Source organism: Trichosurus vulpecula, chromosome 6 (genome assembly GCF_011100635.1).
Source record: "Trichosurus vulpecula isolate mTriVul1 chromosome 6, mTriVul1.pri, whole genome shotgun sequence".
In the NCBI taxonomy this organism is placed as follows: Eukaryota; Metazoa; Chordata; class Mammalia; order Diprotodontia; family Phalangeridae; genus Trichosurus; species Trichosurus vulpecula.
Window position 1 is genome coordinate 75,113,794 of NC_050578.1, and position 24,864 is coordinate 75,138,657.

General features: G+C 38.3%; 1 protein-coding gene across 3 annotated transcripts in view; it reads right to left on the minus strand.

Annotated features, from left to right (window-relative positions):
* Positions 1–24,864, minus strand: part of BMP2K (BMP2 inducible kinase) — a 121,482-nt gene that overhangs the window by 60,174 nt on the left and 36,444 nt on the right. For all 3 annotated transcript variants that reach the window (XM_036762794.1, XM_036762795.1, XM_036762793.1), the window contains exons 2-6: positions 21,726–21,844; positions 9,461–9,566; positions 6,699–6,841; positions 4,709–4,830; positions 2,974–3,055 (exon numbers count right to left, since the gene is read on the minus strand). In XM_036762794.1, the coding sequence (XP_036618689.1) occupies positions 2,974–3,055; positions 4,709–4,830; positions 6,699–6,841; positions 9,461–9,566; positions 21,726–21,844 (572 nt within the window). The remainder of the gene's footprint in view (positions 1–2,973; positions 3,056–4,708; positions 4,831–6,698; positions 6,842–9,460; positions 9,567–21,725; positions 21,845–24,864) is intronic.

Consider the following 24,864-nt stretch of genomic DNA (forward strand, 5'->3'; position numbering starts at 1 on the left):
CTGAGCTGAAATACTATGTAAAAGATTCATCTTCACACAATGACCTAGCAATATTTAAATGTTTTCTAAACTTGAAAATATTGCAGCATCCTATAATAACCATCTTATTGTCATATGTTTGAATCATGAGTTTAATATACTCTCTCTGGTTTAAAAACCATCAAAGTTCTGGTGCCTCTTGCAGTTTTCCCTGCTGCTGGGCACTGGCACGATACTCACATACTGCAGAACTCAGTCACAGTAACACAATTTTAAGAGTTCAAGGCCCCTTTAGAAGATGCAGCATAATAACAATAACAACAATTAGCATTTTAGATGACATTTTAAGGTTTGAAAAATGCCTGATAAATAATATTTCATTTATTCTTCACAACAATCCTGGGAGACAGATGCTATGACTATTATCATTATCCCATTTAAGCTGATTCATCCTCCACCGAGCTACCAAAGGGATTTTCCTAAAACGTCTGACATGTCTGACCGTGCCACTCCCTAACTCAGTAGCCCCCTATGGCTCCCCACTGCCTCCAGGGGCAAATACACAGTGCTCAGGCTGGCACTGAAATCCTTCATAACCCAACCTTCTGCTAAATTTCCAGGCTTCTTCCACCTTATTCCCTGGCATGGTCTTCTTCAATTCAGTGACCCCAGCTTCCAGGCTGTTCCATGAATAAGACCCTCCATCTCTCGGCTCTCAGCATTCTCTCAGGCTGTCCCCCATGCCTGGAATGCCCTCCCTCCTCATCTCTGCTTTCTGTATTCCTTGGCCTCTTTCAAATCCCAACAAAAATCCCACCCTCTATAAGAAGTGCCTTCCTTCAAACAAGTTGACTTGTTTCCTATTTATCTCGAATGCTGCTTACGTGTATACAGCTATTTGCTTGTGGTCGCCCCCATGAGATTATGAGCTCCTTAAGGGCAAGACCTATATTTTGTCTCTCTCTGTATCCCCAGGGCTTAGTAGAGGCCTGGTACATAGTAGGCACTTAATGTTTATTGACTGACTAACTGATTTAACAATTGAGGAAACTGAAGCAAATAGAGGTTCAGTGACTTGCCCAAAGCCACTCAGCTAGGAAGTAGCTGAGGCCAAATCTGAACTCATGTCTCCCTGCCTCCATCTCCTGGGTCAATATGTGAAAAAGCTGTGGGGCAGAGATCGAATCTCCTGCCTCAAATGACACAAAAGCTGCTGGAAGTCATCTCTTCTACTTCTCAGCTGGAGGCTCAGGCCACTATGCTATGCTGTCCATGTCCATCTGGGATGAAGAGTGTGTTCACAAGTGTGGTACAATGAAAAGAGCATGGGCTTGGCTGGCAGTTGCCAGCAGGGAGACCCTTGGCCAATCACTCAACCTCAGCTTTCTCATCAGCACAATACGGACATGCTGAGACCAGGGTGTCAGGCTCAAACAGAAACAGAGGCTGCTCACACATAAATCAGCAGCCCTGAAGGCCACAGAGTGACTTACTTTTAAAATGCACTTTTATTTTGTTATCTATTGGCCAATTACATTTTAATCTAGTTTGGGACACACTCAGGAATGTTGCAGGACAAATGTTTGACACCTCTGACTTAGACTATCTATGTCACAGAGTTATTGCGCCCAAAATACTCTTTAAACTTTTAACTGCTACATAAATGTGAACTATAACTATTATTTAAATTATGCGGATTGGTGGTCTATATATAATACTAAATTCACTAACCAAAATACATTAGTAATTTGGTTTGACTGGGTTCCTTTTTTACAATTTTAGAGCTAGCTAGGATATAAAGAAAATTCAAATATTTCAAAGTCAATGCATAAAAAACTTTTTTTGAAACAACTGGGCCTTGAAAAGTTTATTAGAATATTTTTTTTCTCTCCCTCTTATTAAACCTTTTGCTCACCAGGGTCTTAAATAAGTCCTCTATGAAGGATCAATAGGAAAAAGGAGGCAAGAATAGACAGGGTAAGAAGGCCTAGAGGACAAGCCATCTGCACTGGTGGAGAGGGTACACAAAAAATAAAATCATGGACCTAACAAACTATCCAAGTCTGGCTTTTCTGGTAAGTTATAAAAGGAAGAATGGATACAAAAGATGCAAAACGTCTATGCAATTAAAATTCCTCACAGTCAGCGACTATTTACACGCCAACTCCAACATAAAACAAGGGATGGAAGAAAGGTGCGTGAAGGCTCTCTGTGCCAGTGAACAAGGATGTGAGTAAGGCCACTTACTCTAGGAAGAACACTGGGTATAAACTGCATCTCCACTTCTTTTCAAAGAGGAAGAATATACTAACATCAACTACTAAACATACTGGGCTAGAAAGGGATTAAAATATTAGCCATTTGGAATATGGCAACTTAATAAAAATCGAATAGCTTCATATAACATAATCCTCACCTGTAAAATGAGGAGTCAAACTAGAAGCCCTTAAAGATTCCTTGCAACTAATGCTTCATGATTGTATTTCTAAAAACTAAAACATAATGACAAGCCTTAATACACAGAAGCTGATCTATGATATGTCTCTCAATTTTAAAAATATCTGCATACATATAGAGAGATAATATAGATAACATTGTGCTGGTTTCCATTAACTGACTTCAAAAGTACTCCCTAAAGTATCACATATTTTTAATTAATCATACCTGATTTTTCTGAACCATGAACGAGCCTAAATGCCAACAGGCCCGCAAAATACAATGCATTTGAAACATTTTATCATTAAGTCAAAAAATTATTTAGAAATAATTTATCTATTCTGAGAAAATCATTACAAGCCCAAAGTCCTCAATTTCAAGTTTGAGATTAGGAACATTTTTCCTAATCCTTTTAATTTCCACAAATATAAATCACATTGCCTCCTTTTTTCAACTCACTATGAAGTTAGTGCTTTTTTTCTTTAGACTGAGCTGGACTCTTACACCATTTCTTATTGGACTTGCCTGAAATAAATCGTACCCCTTCCGTTTCCTTACCCAGATATCAGCCTTGGTGGTAATAGGCTTCCCTCCATAAAGGTTGATCATTTCAGGAGCTCTGTATGACAGAGTCGTATACCTGGCAGTAAATAAGTGAATTGGAATGGAGATGTCAACAAAAGAAAGATACTACATTGATTCCCCCCAAAAATAAAACTGAATGCCTACATGCCATAAGTTATTACAAATAAAGCTTCTATATGCAATAGTTTTGTGTTTTAGGATTAAAAAAATCATCAGTTGCCTCTCAAAGATTAATCAACAGAAGTTATTGGAAAAGATTTTAATTCTGAAAATATATCGCACTAATAAGAAGAAAACTTTATTTCTTTTATTCGGGAGAACTTCAAATGATGGCAATGGATTGGTTCCCTTAAATTCCTTTTAAAATTACATAATTAATTTTAATTATCTCTTTACGAAAACATTCTTAGATTTTCTCAACTTTAAACATAAACTTACATTTGATGCTGTTTTTAGTTACTACTTCTCCATATGAAACAACTTATATATAAAGTACCTTAAATATAGTAGGGATTCTCCTTTATACTAAATGTATGTCTGTGTATGAATACATAGATATTTGTAGACACATATAGATAACCTAGATCACTTCTAACTTTTTTCTACATGTGTAACCCTCTGATTTACATCTACACTCATAAAATCCACTTTCAATTGAAGCTACTTAGAAGGAAATGTGAGGACAGAAAGGAAGAAAAATGGTTGAAACCTAAAGTCCACTATGTAACACTAAAATTTTAATGAAATTTCTTCATGTGAAGGAAATTCTAATGAGAGGTATACTTTCCTCATGTTATCAAAAGTAATTATGAAGTAAACAGATGTTTTGTCTATGTTATACTATTAGTGTCTCGCAGCTAAATAAAATAAAACTAAATTTTAAATGCGTTCTTAGCATACCCTGTTAGGCTGGCACACTCCAAATAAGAGCAGGCATATCAGAAAGGTGAGAGTTGGGGTACACATTACATAAATCTATTCATACTGTGATAATTAAGCATATTTTGCTAAAGGTAATAAAGTATAATGAAACAATTCCATTTTCTAAAGGATGAAGAAAATATAAGTAGAAAAAATGGCAATAGATGGCTTATTGATTAACATAATTTTTAATTAACATAATTTGGAAAATTATGTTAAATACATGATACATAAAAGGTTAAGAAGTTGTTTCTTATTTTTAATCAAGACCCTGCATAATCCAAAGATATATAAAATTATAGTAGCATTCTGTTTTTAAAGCCCAATATTCATACTTTTCCTCAAAGAACTGTCTTAAAAGTATGTAATTACCCTTCTTAATATTAAATTATAAGGAAAAGACTGTATATTTTGAAATTATTAGGACAAGGAATAATTTGCATGTACAAGGTCTCACAATAATCATCAATGAAAACAAATGATACTAACTACATTCTCTTAAAAATATTTGTTATGATGCCATTTTTACTAAATCATACTCTGTAAATTTGCTTATAAATATCAGATATTAAATAAAAGCTAAATTCAAAATAGTATTAAAGGTACCAGATATTTCCTACTGCACTAGATCCAGATATAAATTAGCAACTGATGTGCTGAAATCTAATTCATTTAATGTAATTCCTAAAATTAATTCCAACAGGCTTATTTTATTTATAGGAATAGAAACAGATCAAAATTTACTTATATCCTCATAAAAAAAAGTATAACACCCATTCAGACTTACTTTTTAATTTCTTCTTCTACTACATTTACCCCATCTTTCTGAGGATTAAGGAATTTATTAGTTGCACTGCCAAAATCACAAAGGACATAGTTTCCACCATCATTCAACAAAATATTTTCTACCTTAAGGAAAAAAAAAAGCTGAATTATTACCAGTGTTTTCGAATTCATCTCTTCCTTCTCAGTTTTGCCTTAAATTATACTTTTTAATGTATATATTATATTTATGTAAATACACAGTTTCTTGAGGGCAGGGACCCAGTAATGAACTCAAATTACTGTGCATTCATTAAACACCTGAGTTGAGAATTCTATGACTAAAGAGAAAAATCTGACTTTGCCAAAATAAAGATTTAAAGGTCCTTAGACTAGTCATCATATCACAATTCAAGATAGCCCTGATCTAGAAATGTTCTCCCAAAAAGCTAAGTGTAAGAAGTCAGAAAGATTATTTTTACTGTGTTTTCCTACTTTACTTATGATGATGCTTCTGTTCTCCTGTCTCACTTTACTTAATCATAAAGGCAACATTTCTATAGCAGATGGAGGAGACAACAAAGGTATTGTGGAGTAAGGAAGGGTAGCAGCAGTTACATACCCTTCCTTCGCTAGTGTTCAAACATTTCCGTTTACTCAAGACTAAGTCCATAAAGACAACAGGGCATTTGTGGAGAGGTCTCAAATGAAAGCCCTCTATGTCCACCTCAGTTACTTATCTACCCCAGTTACTTGAGGTATTTCTCAACATACTATGCAGTAATCTGAGGATTCAGGAGAAACTGCTTCTCAAAGCACTGCTTCAAACACTTTGTATGTTAGATCAGTTAAGACTTTTATATCCACCAGGCTTCCTAGCATAATCAAAGATCAATCAGGTTGGTCAAAAATCACTTAAAAAGGGGCAGCTAGGTGGCACGGTGAGCAGAGCACCAGCCGTGGAGTCAGGAGGACATGAGTTCAAATCTGTCCTCAGACACTTGACACATTTAGTAGCTGTGTGACCTTGGGCAAATCACTTAACCCCAATTGCCCTGCCTTCCCCTCTCCAAAAAAAATCACTTAACAACCAATTAAAATCATGATTGACTAGCTTGATGTTGAATGATAGCTTATCTGACCTAAAAGTCTCCTTTCCCTTGCCCTAGAACTACTTTCTAAAGCCCTAAGAAAAGAATTCTTGCCTAGAATACTGCTCAGAATTCGCTTAACCACAGGCAAGTTTAAATGTACAGTATTCAATATCCATCAGTGTATATACTGATAGGCTTCTTCCACAAGTCTTAAAAAAAATTTGAATACAATTAAAAGAAATGTATCTAGCTACTCACTCAAACTTAAGCCAACCAAGAGGTGCCAATAAACATGAGATGTGTTTTCTGTGTGCTATTTCATTTCTATGACAGTCTTCTCTCTTCCCTACCAAATCACCGCAGTTTTAATTTCCCTGGATAATTCTTTTGGTTCCCAAGTTAAATCATTACTCTAAAACTCATTTTCTTCTTTTAGAATTTTGCACCACCCATCATCAAGTTTTTGCATATCACAGGCAAAAAATTCACCAACCATAAACTTGTGGACAATAGTTATCTTCAAAAAAATTCTAAGTAGCATAAATTTATATATAGAATTATAGAGCTATGTGGAATTATAAACATTAGGCTTTCAAAGTATAGGCTGCATAGAAATAAACAATGTTTTCCTCAGGATTTTTAATCATGAATTCTCATCTGAAAATTCTTAGAAATTTCAACTTTTGGAGAAAAATCCGCTAGATTTACAAGGCATATAAATGCTGTCTCACATTTGTACAACTGAAAATAATCAAAGAACATAACAAATAAAAAAACTCCTTCCTCATAAAAAATGTACTTAATAAAAAAAAAAGGATCTGCATCAATTTGCACCAAAGATTGTTGCTTCCACACTCATTTTGAGGGTCAAAAGTCCCAGGAAGATTGCTCAGCTTTACAAAATGGCAACCCCCATCTTACCTTGAGGTCCCGGTGCAGGATTGGAGTCTTGCACTGATGCAGCCGGGCCACAGCCTCACAGGTATCACAGAAGATCTGCAGCACCTCCAACTCTGTAAAACCCGTCTGTAGCCGCTTATTCATTTGATTCACCACCTGTCCAGCTGCCAGGAGAGGAGAAAAGGCTGAAAAGCTATGTCCTTAGAAGAGGAAGACTGGCTTAAGCAAAGGGGTTTCGGACTGGTGGGGGAGAGGGCGGCAGTACAGAGTCAAAGATCTGCAGTGAAAAGGACCACATGACCCACCATCTGCCACCAACTGCGCTATGTTGTATGATCCTGGGCAAAATTCAACCCCCTGAACCTTGGTTTCCCTCCCTACACAAATGATCCCAAAGGTTCTCACAGCTACAAATCACTATGATCATCTATTTAGGAATGTCCATTTTAAAACTTAAGTATTCATTGATGAGCTTCATTAAAAAGAAAGGTGAAATCCTCTACCAAGCCACCAAATTTCAAAGTCAATACCATATCATAAAAGTCACTGACATTCATTTTACTTTTCATACTGATTAGACTTGCATCTTTGTGAGAAGCAGACAAGTAAAATTTTAATAAAGTAATATTTTAATTAAAAGCTATTATAGCAATACGTTCACTTCTCTAGAAATCAGATTTCTGACTAATTTAGCCAACACAGACAGAGAAAAATTGCTTTTTCACTGCAAGGAAAATAGCTGTTACTAAGCCCATGCACTTTTAGAAAAGGGACCTACAGACCCATCACCCATTTGATTTTATGTAGAATAAGGCAGCAGAAGAGCCCAGAGTATATGGGGGTGGGGAACCTGAAGCCTCAAGGCCACACGTGGCCTTCTAGGTCCTTGGGTGTAGCCATTTGATTTGATTTGAATCCAAGTTTTACAGAATAAATCCTTCTATTAAGAGTATTTTTTCTATGAAGTTTGGAATCAAAGAACTGTACTTAAGTAACTAGAGAGCCACATGTGGCCTCGAGGCTGCAGGTTCCACACCCCTTAAAAGTAGAGGAAAAAAAAGCACAGCAATTCGGAATCATTTAGTGTAGAAGCTAAACTTCTTCAGGTCCTCTATTGATCCTTACCTTAGTAATCAGGAAAAAGTCAAATTATATCATACATGTTTTAAATGAAAATTCAAAGACAGGTAATAAATTTCCAGATAAAATAAATTTTAAAGATGTGCTACTTTAAACAGGGTAAAATTCCCTTGTCTCAAAAATTTATGTATAATGTCTCCTTCCTTTTCTGCTAAATGAAAGTGGTGATGTGCTGGATGAGTCTCAAGATGTCTCAGACTACAACTCATTCATTTCAAGTGTATGCTTATGCATATACAGTCCTCCCACATCTCATATAGTCAAAGACAGCTAAATAATTCTATTATTCTCTGGAGAAGATTGTTTCTGCACCTTGAAGTATAGGGCAATACTCAAACTTTTTCATAAGGATCAGGCACAATCTGGCAATATCAATTCAGAGGGCAAACAGCTTAATAACAATGGATAAATAAATAGTGGCTTAAATTAGAGAAAACAGGAAGTAGATAAGCCAGTCAGCAGGTTAGAGGGTATTTTTACAGCTTCAGTTTGCCAGGGGAAATAAAATTATCCAGATGTTACTCTACTCCCCAATCACATCAGAAATAACAATTGTCAAATTCTGGCCTACTCAAGTTAAAGATCAACAACTGTGATGCTACAGAAATTCAGAAACCTGGAAAATGGGAAAATGAAAGCACCTGTTAAAAAGACACTAACATGTATATAATGGTGAAAATATGTAAAAATAAAAGGAAAAACTAGAAAACTATGCTGAATTCAAATATCCAAAGGATTTTTTATATGGTCTAAAAAATCAAATTTTCACAATATGTTAACTCCGAATATTCCATATTTTTTTATTTTTTTATCCTTTAATTTAGAGAGGAAAATAAATAGTTGGGTTTTCCCCAAAAATTAATGCTGTTAGACACAGCTTTCATAACACTGCGATAGCTACTAATAACAACAATATTGTCCCCCAATATGAACTCATTAGCACTTCCTAAGCTTCCTGCTAAGCAGGCACGGGCACTTTCAGAAAGATGGTATGGTTAATCTGGCAGGATCCAGAAGCTGACATAACTGCCCCACATACCTACTGTACAACAGGAAAAATGTTAGCCAAAAAACATTAAGAAACTACTCAGTAAACATGGCATTTGAAAAATGCATTATCACATAATTAGGTTAAAATGCAGCTTAGTTTATGTATCCTCTGAAACTTAAGAAAACTACACACATCACTGATTACAGGCCTCAAATAGCCCCTGAGTCAAATCTTGTCCCCTCGGTCAGCTACACTCAGGAGAATTCTAACATAATTCATGCTATATAATAGATTAGTCCTGCCAAATGGAACTTCATTATCTTTTGTTGTATTTTAATCAGAATTACAAATCCCATGGAAGGAGAATGCTTCCTGTTGCAACAAACATTTTCTTTATCTGCTTAGACTTCCTCCATATTTTTAATTATCCACTTAGAACAGTATGTTGATGGCATGCCATCTCTGTAGTAACTATGACTAATAATCTTCCTTAAATAGTCTGAGACTGAGAAGTAAAACTGAAATATTAAGTGCCTGGTATCATGGGGACAGTTATACAGAGAGAAACAAATATAACTAGTAATCCACTTTAAAAGAATTTTCTTTTTATTATTTTGTAAAAAATAAATGAAATATTCAGTGGTTTACTTACCTCGACAGTACTCCATTAAGATGAGTACTTCCCATACATTATCACTAACTGAATTAATAGCACAGTCCAAGTAACCCACAATATTCTTATGTCCAGATAGCTCTTTCTGTAAAATAGAAATTAACAGAACTAATAATTATAGAGTTGAAAACCAGATTTTAAAAACTTTATCCTCTGTAATAGCTACAAATTGACCCATCTTTAGAGAATAAAAATAGAAAATATGAATACCAAATCACATCTGTAAGATATGATTTTAATTAAGTTAAAAGATTCTTAGTATAAAATGCCATTCCATGGTTTTACTTGAAAATATCTAACATATTTATTTGCTAGGAGCCAATCACAGAAGTACTTGAAATATATCTATCTATCTATCTATCTATCTATCTATATATATATATATATATGTATACACACACACATATATTTTAAAGTTAACCAAAATATGAAGGGTTCGTTGAAATTTATAAAAGCAATTTCAATACAGTATGTGACGTGAACGGTCTGCTCTGTTGTCAGTGACCCTTTTAGAAGGTTTCCCTCTTCTTAAAATTATACTAAGGAGCTGCTACATATACACTTACTTGAAGGAGGCAACATGGAACAATAGACAAATTCCCCTCCATGGTCTTCTGCCCCTCAGCTACCAAAATGATCTTCCTAAAATTGAAGTCTGACCATGTCACCCTACCCCCCATTCAATAAACTCCAATGTATAAAATCCTCTGTTTGGATTTTAAAGTCCTTCATAACCTTCATAATTCAGCCCTCTCCTTCATTTACTCTACAACCTAACTTTCAGCCACCAGCCTCTAGGATTCAGCAACACAAAGTCTCTTTGATGCTCCTCACACAAGATACTCCATTTCCCCAATGTGGGCCTTTTCACTGGCTTTCCTCTAGACCTACAAAGTTCTCCCTCATCCCCTCAGTTTTCTGGCTTCCTTCCCAGCCACCCGAATGAGCCTGCTCTCCCCCTGAGATTAGCACCAGTTTATCCTGTTTATATTTTTCACGTAAGTGTTTTCAATTTATCCTGTTTATACTTTTTATGTACATAGGTGTTTGCCCACTGTCTCCCCTACTAGAATTAAATTCATTAAGAGCAGGGGGCTGGTTTTTTGCCTTTCTTTTTAGCATCAGTACTTACACAGTGCCTGGCAGACAGTAAGCCCTTACAAGTGTTTGCTGACTGACTGACTAAATCCTTCCATCTCTCTGGACATCACTCTCTTCATTTATAAAATAGAGACAGAATCACTTTCACTACCTGTATTTCAGGAGGCTGCTCTAAGATCAAAAGAACTCATGGCTGTCTATATGACTGAAAACTATAAATATGATCCAAGGGAAAGGTATTCTGTTACTTAAAGGAAAACTCTTTTTCTCCCCCCTCCCCACCATGTTTTCATCCTTAACATATCTGAGAAGAATATGAATATCCTTAGATTATCTACCTATTCAAATCATAGTCCCAGCATCTGTCGCCAGCCCCTAAGTGACAAACAAAACCTCCACCAACATGAGATCATAACTCCTCTATAATTTGGTCAACTGCCTTGAGACCTGGTACAGCTTCAATAAACAATTCATCACTCTGCAGACAACCTGGTCTCCCCACACTTAGCCATGCTGGTCTTAAGACAACAAAAGTTCCTAGGAATGTGCCCCAAGACGAATAGGGTTTGACAGATTCTGTACTCTAGACATACAGCCTACAAGAATCCAAGGGTCACCTCTATTTATCAGCCTAATAGTAAGAACATCATATTTAAATATGAAACAAATAAAAAGGACCTAATAATTTCCTTCCATTTTAGAAAAATTCCATTTTTTTTTTGCCATCTACCCCTCCAAAGTCACCTGCGTTTCCAAATATACCCTTCCCCACCTAGAAAGCCAAACCCTGTAACATACTAACACGTCACATAAATCCAGTAGTCCTGGATTTGTGGGCCATTCTATACCCCGAGTCGATGAGGGAGGAAGGCTCCTTCCTAGCTCTATCACCTAGTCACCACAAATACAGACTTCACACCCTTTGCTTTGTACATTAGATCACCTCAAGTCCTCCCCTCACTGTCCAAATTCTAATACATTCACAAATGGCCCAGCCATTCTCTCAACTGAAGGATAACCAGCCCTTAGTTCCTAACACATCACAAAAAAATGTTGAGGGGGCCGAGTGATGATGGAGGATTAGAGGCAGCAACTCAGCTGAACTCTCTCTATATCCCCCTCCAAAAATCTTTAAAATAATGCTTACTAAGGCAGCAGAACCAACAAAAGGTCAAGGTGAGACCTTTTTCCCAGGCTAAGCAAACTTAGCTGGTCCAGACAGTGCCAGCTGGCATCAGCAGCTTCAGGAGTTCTCAGCCAAGAGGTTAAGGGGGTCAGAAAACTGATCAGAAAGAGATTACAGGGGACCCCTTTGCTGACACTGGGTATAGCTGGTGCTAACTGGCAACTCTATTGCCCACAGGCAGTCCTGGGTCGCAGTTCCAGGGCAGAGAAGGCTGCTGCCTCTTCAACCCAAGGCGAGAAGAGCCCATTTTAGCATAAAGTGCAAAGTCAAGAAATAGGCTGGCAAGATGAGCAAACAAAAACTTGACCATAAAAAGCTGATATAGTGGCAGGGAAGACATAAACTCAGAAGACAACAATGTGAAAATACCTACAAAGCCTCAAAAAAAATGTTATTTGGACCCAAGCCCAACAAGAATTCCTGGAAGAAATTATAGAAAGAGATAATAGTGGAGGAAAAATTAGGAAAAGAAAAGTGTGTGGTGCAAGAAAATTATGAAAAGAATTAACAGCTTGGTAAAAGGGGCACCAAAAAAATAAAACACTGAAGACAATAATACCTTAAAAAGCAGAGTAGGTCAAATGGAAAAGGAGATATAAAATCTCACTGAAGAAAATAACTCCCTAAAAATTAGAATTGGGCAAATGGAAGATAATGCCTCCATGAGACATCAAGAAGCAATAAAACAAAGTCAGAAGAATGAAAAAACAGAAGAAAATATGAAATATCTCACAGGAAAAACAACTGACCCAGAAAGCAGATCAAGGAAAGATAATTTAAGAATTACAGAACTACCTGAAAGCCATGATCAAAGAGCCCAGATCTCATCTTTCAAGAAATTATCAAGGAAACCAATCCCAAAATCTCAGATCCAGAGGGTAAAACAGAAATTGAAAGAATCCACTGATCACTGCCTAAAAGAGATTCCAAATTAAAAACTCTCAAGAATATTATAGCCAAATCCCAGAGGTCCCAGGTCAAAGAGAAAATATTTCAATCAGTCAAAAAGAACCAATTCAAATACTGTGAAGCCACAGTCAGGATCACACAAGATTTGGCAGCTTCCATGTTAAAGGAACAGAAGAACTGGAAAATTATATTGGAGGTAGGATTACAACCAAGAATCACCCACCCAGAAAAAACTCAGTGTAATTCTTCAGGGGGAAAAAGAGGATATTTAATGAAATACAGAACTTTCAAGGATTCCTGATGAAAAGACCAGAGCTGAATAGAAAATATGACATTCAAACACAAGACTCAAGAGAAGCATAAAAAGGTAAACATGAAAGAGTAATCATAAAGAATTTAATAAACTGTGAACATCCCTACATGAGAAGAAGATTCATGTAACTCCTAAGAACGTTATCATTATTAGGGCAGTTAAGAAGCATTTACATAGACAGAGGGCATAGGTATGAGTCAATTATATTGTAATGATGTAATAATCTCCCCAAAAATGAAGAGATGAGAAACAGGTATGCACTAGAAGGGGGAAGGAAGAGGTAGAATGGGGAAAATTTTCTCATTAAAGGGGTACGGAAGAAAGAGCTTTTACAATGCAGGGGGAAATTGGGAGGTGGCAGGCAGTGCTTGAACCTTGTTCTCACTGGAGGCTGGTTCAAAGAGGGAAGAATATAAATAGACTCAGCTATGTAACTTACCCAACAGGGAAATAGCAAGGGAAGGAAATAGGGGGGTAGGTGATAAAAGGGACGAGAGATTAAGGGAGGCAGAGGTTAGAAACAAAACAGACTTTTGAGGAGGGACAGAATAAAGAGAGAGAGAAGAAATTAAAGAAAATGGGAGGGAAGGAAATACACAGTAATCATAACTGTGAATGTGAATGGAATGAGATTACCCATAAAACAGAAGCAGAGAGCAGACTGGATTAGAGATCAGAATCCAACAATATGTTGTTTACATGAGACACAACTGAAACAGAAAAACAAACACAGAGTTAAAATAAAGGGCTGGAACAGAATGTAATATGCTTCAGCTAAAGCTTAAAAAAAAGGGAGGAGTAACAATATTGATCTCAGTTAAAGCAAAAGCAAAAAAAGACCAAATTAAAAGAGATAATAAGGGAAAACTACATTTTTCTCAAAAGATGCCATAGACAATGACAATGAAGTAATCTTAAAAATTTTCACAGCAAGTTTCTCTGACAAACGTCTTGTATCTTAAATAAATACTGAGTATAGAACTAAGTCAAATTTATAAAAATAAGGGCCATTCCCTAACTAACAAATGACCAAAGGATATAAACAGGAAGTTTCCAGAAGAAGAAATCAAAGTTATCTATAATCATTGGAAAAAACTACACTAAATCACTGAGTAAAGCAATGTAAATTAAAACAACTCTGAAGTATCAACTCACACTTACCCAAAATGACGAATGCTGGAAGAGATGAGGGAAAAATGTGGACATTACTGAACTGCTGGTGGAATGGGAACTGTCCAATCATTCTGAAGAACAATTTGGAACTAGGCCCAAAGGGCTATAAAACTGTGCATAACCCTTTGACCCAGCAATACAACTGTCTATATTCCAAAGAGATCAAAGAAAAAGGAAAAGGACCTATATGTACAAAATATTTATAGTAGCTCTTTCTGTGGTGGCAAAAGAACTGGAAATTGAGGTGACAACCATCAATACGGAAATGGCAGAACAAGTTGTGGCTTATGATTGTGATGAAGTACTATTGTTCTATAAGAAATGACTGAGGACTGGGGAGAGGGAGTCCAGAAAAAATACATGGCAAGACCTATATGAACTGATGCAAAATGAACTAAGAAAAAACCGGGAGATCATTATGCCCAGTAACAGCAATGTTATAACAATGATCAACTGTCAGACTTTGCTACTCTGATAAATTCAAAGATCCAAAACAATTCCAAAGGACTCATGCTGAAAAAATGCTACCCACCTCCAGAGAGAGAACTGATGAACTTGGAGTGCAAACTGAAGCATAATTTCTCTCTTTATGTTTCTTGTTTTTTGAAACGGGCTAATATGGAAATATTTTGCATGATTTCCCATGTATAATTGATATGCCTTTTCAGTATGTGGGGAATGGGTGGGAGGAAAAGAATTTAGAATTCAAAATTTAAAAAAGAATGCTAAAAATAAATAAATAATGAAATTAAAGAAGACTGAAAAAAATAAACAATGGCAGCATTGTTTAAAAAAATTTTTTAAAGAATACGCTGGTGCATATAGGTCCCTTCATCCTGATCCTTGATCTTTTTACAGTATATACCTAGCACTGGGATCTATGGACCACAAGGTATGAGCACATTATTCTCTTTTCAACACAATTCCAAATGGATCCCAGGATGGCTGAATCAATCCATGGCCTCACCAACAATACATATGCATGTCTATCTTTCTACGGCCCCATAAACACCAACATTTTCACTCATTCTTGTCAATTTGTTACAGGAGAAGTAAATTCAGACTTGCTCTGGTTTGCTTTACTACCATCATGAGTGATTTGGAACAACCCTTCATATGATTATTATTAAAGATAGAAAGAGGTACTAGAACTGCAATTTCATGGGTATTAAGAAAACCACTACCACCACTACTCCCCAAGGAAAATCCTTCTGCCAATGTGGGTAGGCACCGTCTCTGAGACATATAGTCCAACTGCCTAGAGCAGAAAGAGGTTAAGCCACCTTCAGCCCAAGCAGGTCTTGGTTTCAAGACAGGTCTACTGTAACAATACAGTCTTTCATTTGTTAATACTTTAGCACAATTCAATGTTTAAAACGTTTAACAGAAAGTAGTAAGAGGGGCAATTAAATCTGAGTTCAAACTTTTCCCCCAGAAAAATCTTTTTTAAAATTATGTAAGACTATGTTTTCTACAAGGTCTTACCCATTACTAATGCAAAATATAATAAAGAATGTGTACAACTCTTAAAATTGTTCAAAACAGTTGTTTCTTTAAAGCTTTCGCTTATGTGAAAAATGGTACACTCAGGTACACTAAGTCATTTACCTTAAAATATAGATATCACATTTCATATCACTAAAATCATAGGACAGTACATTTCTCTGTAATAGGCTATCAGCATCTAAAACTATTTCCTAATACATAAGCAGAGAACACACACAAAAGTACACAATTAAAAGAAAAGTTCAGTTGGGATAAGTCCTGAAAATTAGAACCAACTGATAAATTGTATAAAGATGGGAATAGGACATTCTCAAAGAAAGAAAACCTACCTACCTAAAACCACGGGGGTGGCTAACAAGTGAAGCAGCTAACATGCTTGGCCTCCAACACTACTGTGTGACCCCCGGCAAGTCATTTAACATCTGTTTGCCTCAGATTCCTCAAATGTAAAATGAAGATTTTAACAGCACGTACCTAGAAGTATTGTTGTAAGAATGAAATGAGGTGATATTTGTAAAGCAGTTATGTCAGGGGTAACACTTCTTCCACTTCCCCAAATGGAAAAATAATGCTCTAATAATTCCAGAGATATACAAATTAAAGAAAATCTTAAGCTCTACTTCATACCCGCAATAATGGCAAAGATAACAAAAAAGAAAATGACAAATGTTGGAGGAGCTGTGGTAAAATGGCAACACTAAATGTTGGTGAAGCTGTGAATGAAACCAACCATTCTGGCAAGCACTTTGGAATTTATACAAAAAGTTACTAAATAATGTATACCCTTTAACCTTGCTGCCCTATACCTCAAAAAGATAAAAGAAAAAAGGAGAAGACCCTGTAGATACAAAAATAAATCAGCTATTTTTTGTAGTGGAAAAAAACTGGAAAATAAGGGATGTCCAACAACTGGGGAAGGTCTAAACACAGTGGGATATGAATTAATAGAATACTACTGTGCAGTTAAAAAGAAAAAATAGGAAAAAAAAGATTTTTATTTTTTTTTTGCCTTCCTTAAATCATTATTTATTTATTTATTTAATATTTTTAGTTTTCAGCATTAATTTTCACAGGACTTTGAATTACAAATTTTCTCCCCATTTCTACCCTCCCCCCAACTCCAAGATGGCATATATTGATTGCCCCGTTCCCCAGTCAACCCTCCCGTCTGTCACCCCACTTCCCCCCCATCCCCTTTTCCCTTACTTTCCTGTGGGGCAAGATAGATGTTTATGCCCCATTGCCTGTATATCTTATTTCCTAGTTGCATGCAAAAACTTTTTTTTGAACACCTTCTTTTAAAACTTTGAATTACAAATTGACTCCTCTCTTCCCTCCCCACCCACCTTCCCTAAGAAGGCAAGCAATTCAATATAGGCCACATGCGTATCATTATGTAAAACCCTTCCACAATACTCATGTTGTGAAAGACTGACTATATGTTGCTCCTTCCTATCCTATCCCCCTTTATCCAATTTTCTGCTTTGACCATGTCCCTTTTCGAAAGTGATTGTTTTTGATTACCTCCTCCCCCATCTGCCCTCCCTTCTATTGTCCCCCCCTTTTTTATCTCCTTCCTCCTTCTTTCCTGTGGGGTAAGATACCCAATTAAGTGTGTGTGTTATTCCTTCCTCGGGTCAAATCCGATGACAGCAAAATTCACTCATTCCCCCTCACCTGCCCCCTCTTCCCTTCCTACAGAACTGCACCTTTGGTCCCTTAACGTAGAAGCTGCTAGATCTTGTGTTATTCTGATTATGTTTCCACAATACTCAAATTGTTTCTTTCTTCTTGACCTGGGAGCTCTGGAATTTGGCAACAATATTCCTAGGAGTTGTCTTTTTGGGATCTTTTTGAGGAGGCAATTGGTGGATTCTTTCAATTTCTATTTTACCCTCTGGCTCTAGAATATCAGGGCAGTTCTCCTTGATAATTTCTTGAAAGATGATACCTAGGCTCTTTTTTTGATCACGGCTTTCAGGTAGTCCAATAATTTTTAAATTTTCTCTCCCGGATCTATTTTCCAGGTCAGTGGTTTTTCCAATGAGGTATTTCACATTGTCTTCCATTTCTTCATTCCTTTCGTTCTGTTTTATAATATCTTAACTTCTCATAAAGTCACTAGCTTCCACATGCTCCAATCTCATTTTTTAGATAGTGTTTTCTTCGGTGGTCTTTTGGACCTCCTTTTCCATTTGGCTGATTCTGCCTTTCAAGGCATTCTTCTCCTCATTGGCTTTTTGGAGTTCTTTTGCCATTTGAGTTAGTCTATTTTTTGAAGTGTTATTTTCTTCAGTATTTTTTGGGGTCTCCTTTGGCAAGTCATTGACTTGTTTTTCATGGTTTTCTTGCATCATTCTCATTTCTCTTCCCAATTTTTCCTCTACTTCTCTAACTTGCTTTTCCAAATCCTTTTTGAGCTCTTCCATGGCCTGAGACCAGTTCATGTTTTTCTTGGAGGCTTTTGATGTAGGCTCTTTGACTTTGTTGACTTCTTCTGGCTGTATGTTTTGGTCTTCTTTGTCACCAAAAAAAGATTCCAAAGTCTGAGTCTGAATCTGAGTCCACGTTTGCTGCCTGGCCATGTTCCCAACCAACTACTTGACCCTTGAGTTTTTCGCCAGGGTATGACTGCTTGTAGAGTATAGAGTACTTTGTCCCAAGCTTGAGGGGTTGAGCTGCTGTTTTCAGAGCTATTTCTACACAGCAAGCTCTGCTACAGCAGCGCTCCTCCTCCCCCAAGAACCGCCAATCAGGACCTCGACTCAGATCTTAAGCTGGCTCTGCACTCCTGCTCAGATCCTCCACTTAATTCCTCCCACCTGCTGGGACTGGGGCCAGAAGCAACTGCAGTTGTAGTTCTGTAGCTGCACCACCTCTGCTGGCCTTGGGGATGTGGCCAAACTGCAAACTCCTTTCACTCTGTCCCAGCAGCTTTTCCCACTAACCTTCTCTGTTGTCTTTGATGTTTGTGGGTTGAGAAGTCTGCTAACTGCCACAGCTCACTGATTCAGGGCAGTAGGGCCTGTTCTTCCCAGCTCCCGGTCTGGTTGGTCCACGCTGCCCACGCTGGCCTCTGCTCCACTCTGCTCCCAGCTCCGTGTAATAGACCTTACCCAGTGACCATCCAGGCTGTCCTGGGCTGGAGCCCTGCTTCCCTCTGCTCTTTTGTGGGTTCTGCAGTTCTAGAATTTGTTCAGAGCCATTTTTTATAGGTTTTTGGAGGGACCTGGGGGGAGCTCACGCAAGTCCCTGCTTTCCAGCTGCCATCTTGGCTCCACCCCCAAAAGATGATTTTTAAAAGAGACATGTTAAGATTTATATGAAGTGATACAGAGTGAAATGAGTAGAACCAAAAGAATAATTCACAAGAACAATATTATAAAAATGATCAACCATTCTTGAAGACTTGTATAAACTAAAAAAGAATGGACAGAACCAGGAGAAGAATTTATATAGTAAATACACTATAAAAACAACCAATTTTGAAAGATGTAAGAACTCTGATCAATGCAATGACTAAATATGAGTCCAAGGGACCAATGATGAAGCATGCTATCCACCTCCTGACTGGTTAGTGATAAGACTCAGGGTAAAGAATGAGACATATTTTTCAGACAAGGCCAACTAGAGAATTTGTTTTGCTTGATGGCTTAACTGTAACTGAGAATTTGTTCTTCTCCTTCTCTCATGAGGTGGGGGAGAGAGAATAAGAGATGACCACTGTTTTATTTTCAAAATTAAAATGATAAATGGCTTTATATTTTTTAATGCACCATTGGAAGCTCTTAAAAAAGCTAAGCTAATTTTTCTCAAAAATCCAAATCAAAACTGTTATTTTTCTGTGAAGTTTCATCTGCTGTCAAACCAAAGTGGCCAAAATTTTTACTTCTTACATGAAATTTAAGTATTATTCTCAAGTTTTTGTTGTCAAGTCATTTCAGTTGCGATCTACTCTTCCTGACCCCATTGGGGATTTTCTTAGCAAAGATACTGGAACGGTTTTCCATTTCCTTTCCCAGCTCATTTTACAGATGACAAGCTGAGGCAACAGCTAGAAAGTGTCTCGGGCTGAATTTAACTCAGATCTTCCTGACTCCAGGCCTGACACTCTATCCACTGGACCACCTAACTGCCCCCAATTCCCAAGTTTACCATTAAATAAATCACGTAACACAAAATTTTATCTTATAAAGAACATAATACACACATACACACACAATTCTGAACATCTAAATATTTTATAACACTGAGGTTTTTAGAATGCTTCTGATTTTGTCAGATTAATTTCAGAGTTAAGAAGGTTTTACTTAGCCTGGTATATTAACTACCTCCTTTCAAATTTAATAAGAGAGGCAACAAAAAGACTGTAGCTACAATATGACGAATAAACTCCTCAAAGTTCCCTTCCAATCAATACTCTAAATGGAAAAAAAAAATCACATCAGCTTCCAAATAGAAACCCATTTTAAATGACTAATTTCTGTTTCTATGTAATTGGCCCTGCCAACTTCACCATGAATCAGTGTACACTGATTTATGAGGAAAAAGAGTTTACAAGCACAACTCTCAAGAACTTCACTAGTGACACATTAAAAAAATGCAGGAACCTAATAAAACTGCTAGCACAGTTTTACACACGTTAAATTATTAAGAAATACACAAATACAACATCGAATAACGGCCACCTTAGCTGCTACCTGGACTGTGCCTAGGCACAGGAGTGGGGAACCTGTGGCCCCAAGGTCACATGTGGCCTTCTAGGTCCTCAAGTGTGGCCCTTTGACTGAATTTGACTGGGCCACATGTGGTCTTAACGTGGCAGGCTCCCCAACTCTGCTTAGGGCTTCAAGATCAACATGGGCAGGTTGGAACTCTCAGCCTCAAGCCTGGCAGAAGGAGGGAGGGGGTTGGTGAGGACCAGCCCTCCTCTTCCCCTCATAGCTTCTCTTGCACCAAAATATACTCAGTAAACATGGCCCTTTACTGCGACAAAAAGCTGAAGTATGCTTATGGAACTGGACATCTGAAGGGTTACAGCTTCTGAATTACTGTAAAACAGTGGAGTTTTCAGAACTGACCCTGCTTAATCTGATGTAGTGGGTCCTTGCTGCAGCTGCTACCATTGTTCTGCAGGAAAGATTAAACCCATGATTCCATCACTGCCTGAAGCGCTGAGACAGCGAGTGGCCTGTCTATCCATGCACACATGGGTCAGAAAGAGAGTATGAACTCACCTTCCTCCAGCTCCTGTCCACATCCACCACCAGCCTCTGGCAGAGGTGAGTGTCACTGGGTCACTAATAAATCCTCTGGTAATGTCTCTTGGAGCACTCCTTCCCTGTTAAAATCCACTCTAACCACTTCTGTGTGTAATGGCCAAGGTGTAAAGGTGTACTGACCACCAGTACCTCCCCTAAGTTCCTAAGTTACTGACCAGAGCTGGAACCAGGACTCTGCACCTCTCCAACACCACAGGCAGGATGGGAGAGCAAGGGCTGAAACTTTCACCCCCAAAAGCCAGGGAAAAGGAACTCTTCCCTGACCCTCAGGTTGCTAAGTCACTGGCCAGGCCAGGCCTAGGACTTTCAATAGCTCTACCTCCATGGGCAGGACTTCTTGAAAACAAGAGCTGAGGGCCTGCACTCAGTGCCTCAGGGACAAGAAATCCCTCTCTCTGTATCCCTTAGACCCATGAGCCCCTGAGCAGTGCTAAGGGCCTTGGACTCCCTTCCAAGGCCGTGCTCCCCATGGCAAGGAGTTCCTCCCCTACCATCAAGGTGAGGCTTATACCTTTACCAAAACAACGTATCTTGTATAAACTTAATTATAAGCATATTGTCTGCAACTATTTTTGTTTTCTCCTTGTTCACAGTACAGTAGCTGGCATACAGTAAGGGTTTAATAAACGCTTGTTAACTGTTTTTCCTGCATTATTTAAACAATAGAAAGGGGTTAAGGCATATGTAAACAATTTTAAGAGCTTTAATGAAAGTCATTTGATGCTACATAAGTACACCACAAACATTTCAGAGGTTAATTATTCTCTTACTCACCATAATTGTTATTTCTCTTTTACAGATGTTCAGATCAGGCATGTTATTAACATACATTCGCTTTAATGCACACCGTATTCCACCATGTGCCCGTACCAGAAACACAGTGGAGAATCCACCTGGGGGAAGGAGGGGGGGAAAAGTTAATTCAAAAGAAAGAAGTGGACATATAAACTAAAGATTATTTTTGAAAATCACGTTTTAAAAAAATAATGACTATGGGCAGGGAAGGGGAATCATCTGTTCTTTACCTATTATCAAGAAATTCACGTTTTAACCTAGAAACATTAAATGCCAGTTCACCTACAATTTGTAAAGCAGTTTATTTAATTAAAATTATGATTCTCTCTACAGCTGCGTAAAATGCTAAGACTTCCCGTTTAAGCACAGTCTCACAGTTTTAAAACAACAAACTTCTCGCAGCTATACACAAATTGTGAGGATAGATAATAGCTGTTCACCTTCACATTTCATTTTACAGTTAACACTATTTTCCCTACAAACTTCCTTCGGAGATAATACTGCTCAGTATTATCCAAATTTTACAGCCAAGAATAAATAGAGAGGGCACATGATGTGACCAAAGTTGTATCTCTGGAAGCCCAGAGCACGAGATGGGGAGGGTGGGGGAAGCGGTAGGAGGGAAGAGATTAATAGACAAGTAAATACAACATACACACAAAAGATATATACAGTGATGAAGGGGAAGTAGTGACTGGAGAAATCAGGATAGAACCCTGGAGGAGAGGACCTGAGCTCCACACTTAAGCTCCTTCAAGGAGTTCTCAAAGGAGAGGTACAAAGGGAGACCATTCTGGTCATGGAGGACTAGACAGACAGTGGGGGTGGTGGGGGAGGGAAGCAGAAAGAAGAGAAGCAGCAGCTCTTATGTGATGCTTTAGGGTCTGCAAAGCACTTTACGTAAGTAATCTTAACTGGCTCTCATCACTACCTGATATGGCAGGCACTATTATTACCCCTATTTTTGACATGAGGAAACTAAGGGTCGACAGGTTGGGCGATTTGCCAAGAGTTAAACTCAGCTGTTCCCAATGGCAGGTCTCCCACCTTGTTCCATGAGGCCACCCAGCTGCTCCAAAGTACAGCGCAGGGAGGAGGGGAGCTTGAATTATTTAATTATACTAGGAAACATATTAAATGCCAAATAAAGGAGTGTTTTACCCTAAAGGCTATAGGAGGCCATTAAAGTTTCTTTAATATGGAAAGGGTAGGATGAGATCTATGCTTTAAAATTATCAATCTGGGGGCGGCTAGGTGGCGCAGTGAGTAGAGCACCAGCCCTGGAGTCAGGAGGACCTGAGTTCAAATCTGGTCTCAGACACTTGATACACGTACTAGCTGTGTGACCTTGGGCAAGTCACTTAACCCCAACTGCCCTGCCAAAAAAAAAAAAGATTATCAATCTGGCTGGTAAGTGGACGAAGTGGATGTAGAGAGACTAGGAAAGAGATAAAGAGCTGCAGCATGTGTAGAGAAAAGGGGCAGATGTGAGAAATGCTAGAGTCAGCCAGGTAGTGCGGCAGATAGTGTTGACCTTGGAGTCAGAAGACCTGAGTTCAAATCTAGCCTGAAACATTTCTCAGCTGTGTGACTCTGGGCAATTCGCTTCGACCTCTGTCTGTCTCAGTTTCTGCAACTGTAAAATAAGGATAATAATAGCGCCTATCTCATAAGGTTATTGTCAACATCATAGGAGATAGCTGGAAAGCACTTAATTCAGTCCCTGGCACTAGATACTTGACTGGATACAGGGGATAAGGGGGAGTGAAGAATCAATCAATCAATCAATAAACATTTATTAAGGGCCAACTATGTGCCAGACACTGTGCTAAAAGCTGGGAAGGCAGCCCCTGTCTTCAAGGAGTTTATGATCTAATGGGACAGACAACATGAGAACAAATCTATCCAAAGTAAGCTACACAGAGGATAAACAGGAAATACTCAAAGGAGGGAAAGCTGAGAAAGGTTAGGGAAGGCTTTCTGTAGAAGACGGGGCTTTAGTTGAGACTTAAAGGGAAGTCAGGGAGGTCTGTAATCAGAGAGGTCTCAAGAGGGAGAGTGTTCCAGGCAAGGAGAGTCAGACAAAATGCCCAGAGGCAGGAGACAGAGCATCTGGTTTGTGGAGGAGGCCAGGATCACTGGGGAATAAGGTGTGAGAAGGAAGGGCTTTGAATGCCAAAGAGGGAGCCAGCAGAGCTTACTGAGAAGGGGGGTGTGACATGATCAGACCTTTGTTAAGGAAAATCACTTTAGCAGTGGAGTGGAGAGTGGATTGGAATGAGGAAAAACTTGAGGCAGGCAGACCCAAAAGTTAGGCAGTAGAGTAGTGGCAGAGAAGAGTAAGGGGCATATTCGAGAGATGTTGCAAAGGCAAAACTTGACAGGCCTTGGCAACAGCTTGGATAAGGGATGATAGTGAAGAACCCAAAATGACCCCTAGGTTGCCAGCCTGAGAGACTGTGAAGGTGGTGCCCTGCCTATACAGTAATAGACAAAGGGGGAGGTGAGGATTTAACAGTAAAAGATAATGAGTTCTGTTCTGGACATGCTGAGTTTAAGGTGTCTACTGGACATCTAGTTCAAGATGCTGAGAGGAAGGTAGAGGAGATGAGAGACTGGAGGTCAGCAGAGATTGGGGCAGGAAAGGAAGATTTGAGAATCATCAAAATAGAGATGGTAATTAAATCCATGGGAGCTGATGTGATGACCAAGTGAAGTAGTACCGTGGGAGAAAAGGGCCCAGAACAGAACCCTGAGAGACACATGATTGGAGGGCATGATCTGGAAGGAGATCCAGCAAAGGAGACAGAAAAGACATAGTCAGATAGGTAAGAAGAAAACCAAGAGAGAGTATCAAGGAGGAGAGAGCGATGAACAGCGTCAAAGGCTGCAGAGAGGGCAAGGAGAATGAAGATTGAGAAAAGGCCATTGGATTTGGCAACCAAGAGATCATTGGTAAGTTTGGAGTGATCCATTTCAGTGGAACAATATAGGTCAGAAGCCAGTAGGAAGGGTTAAGAAGAGAATAAGAAAAGAGAAAGTGAAGGTACGTACTATAGAAGTCCTTTACCAGGAATTTAGCTACACAGGAATTTCAAAACAGAAAAATTTGAAGAAT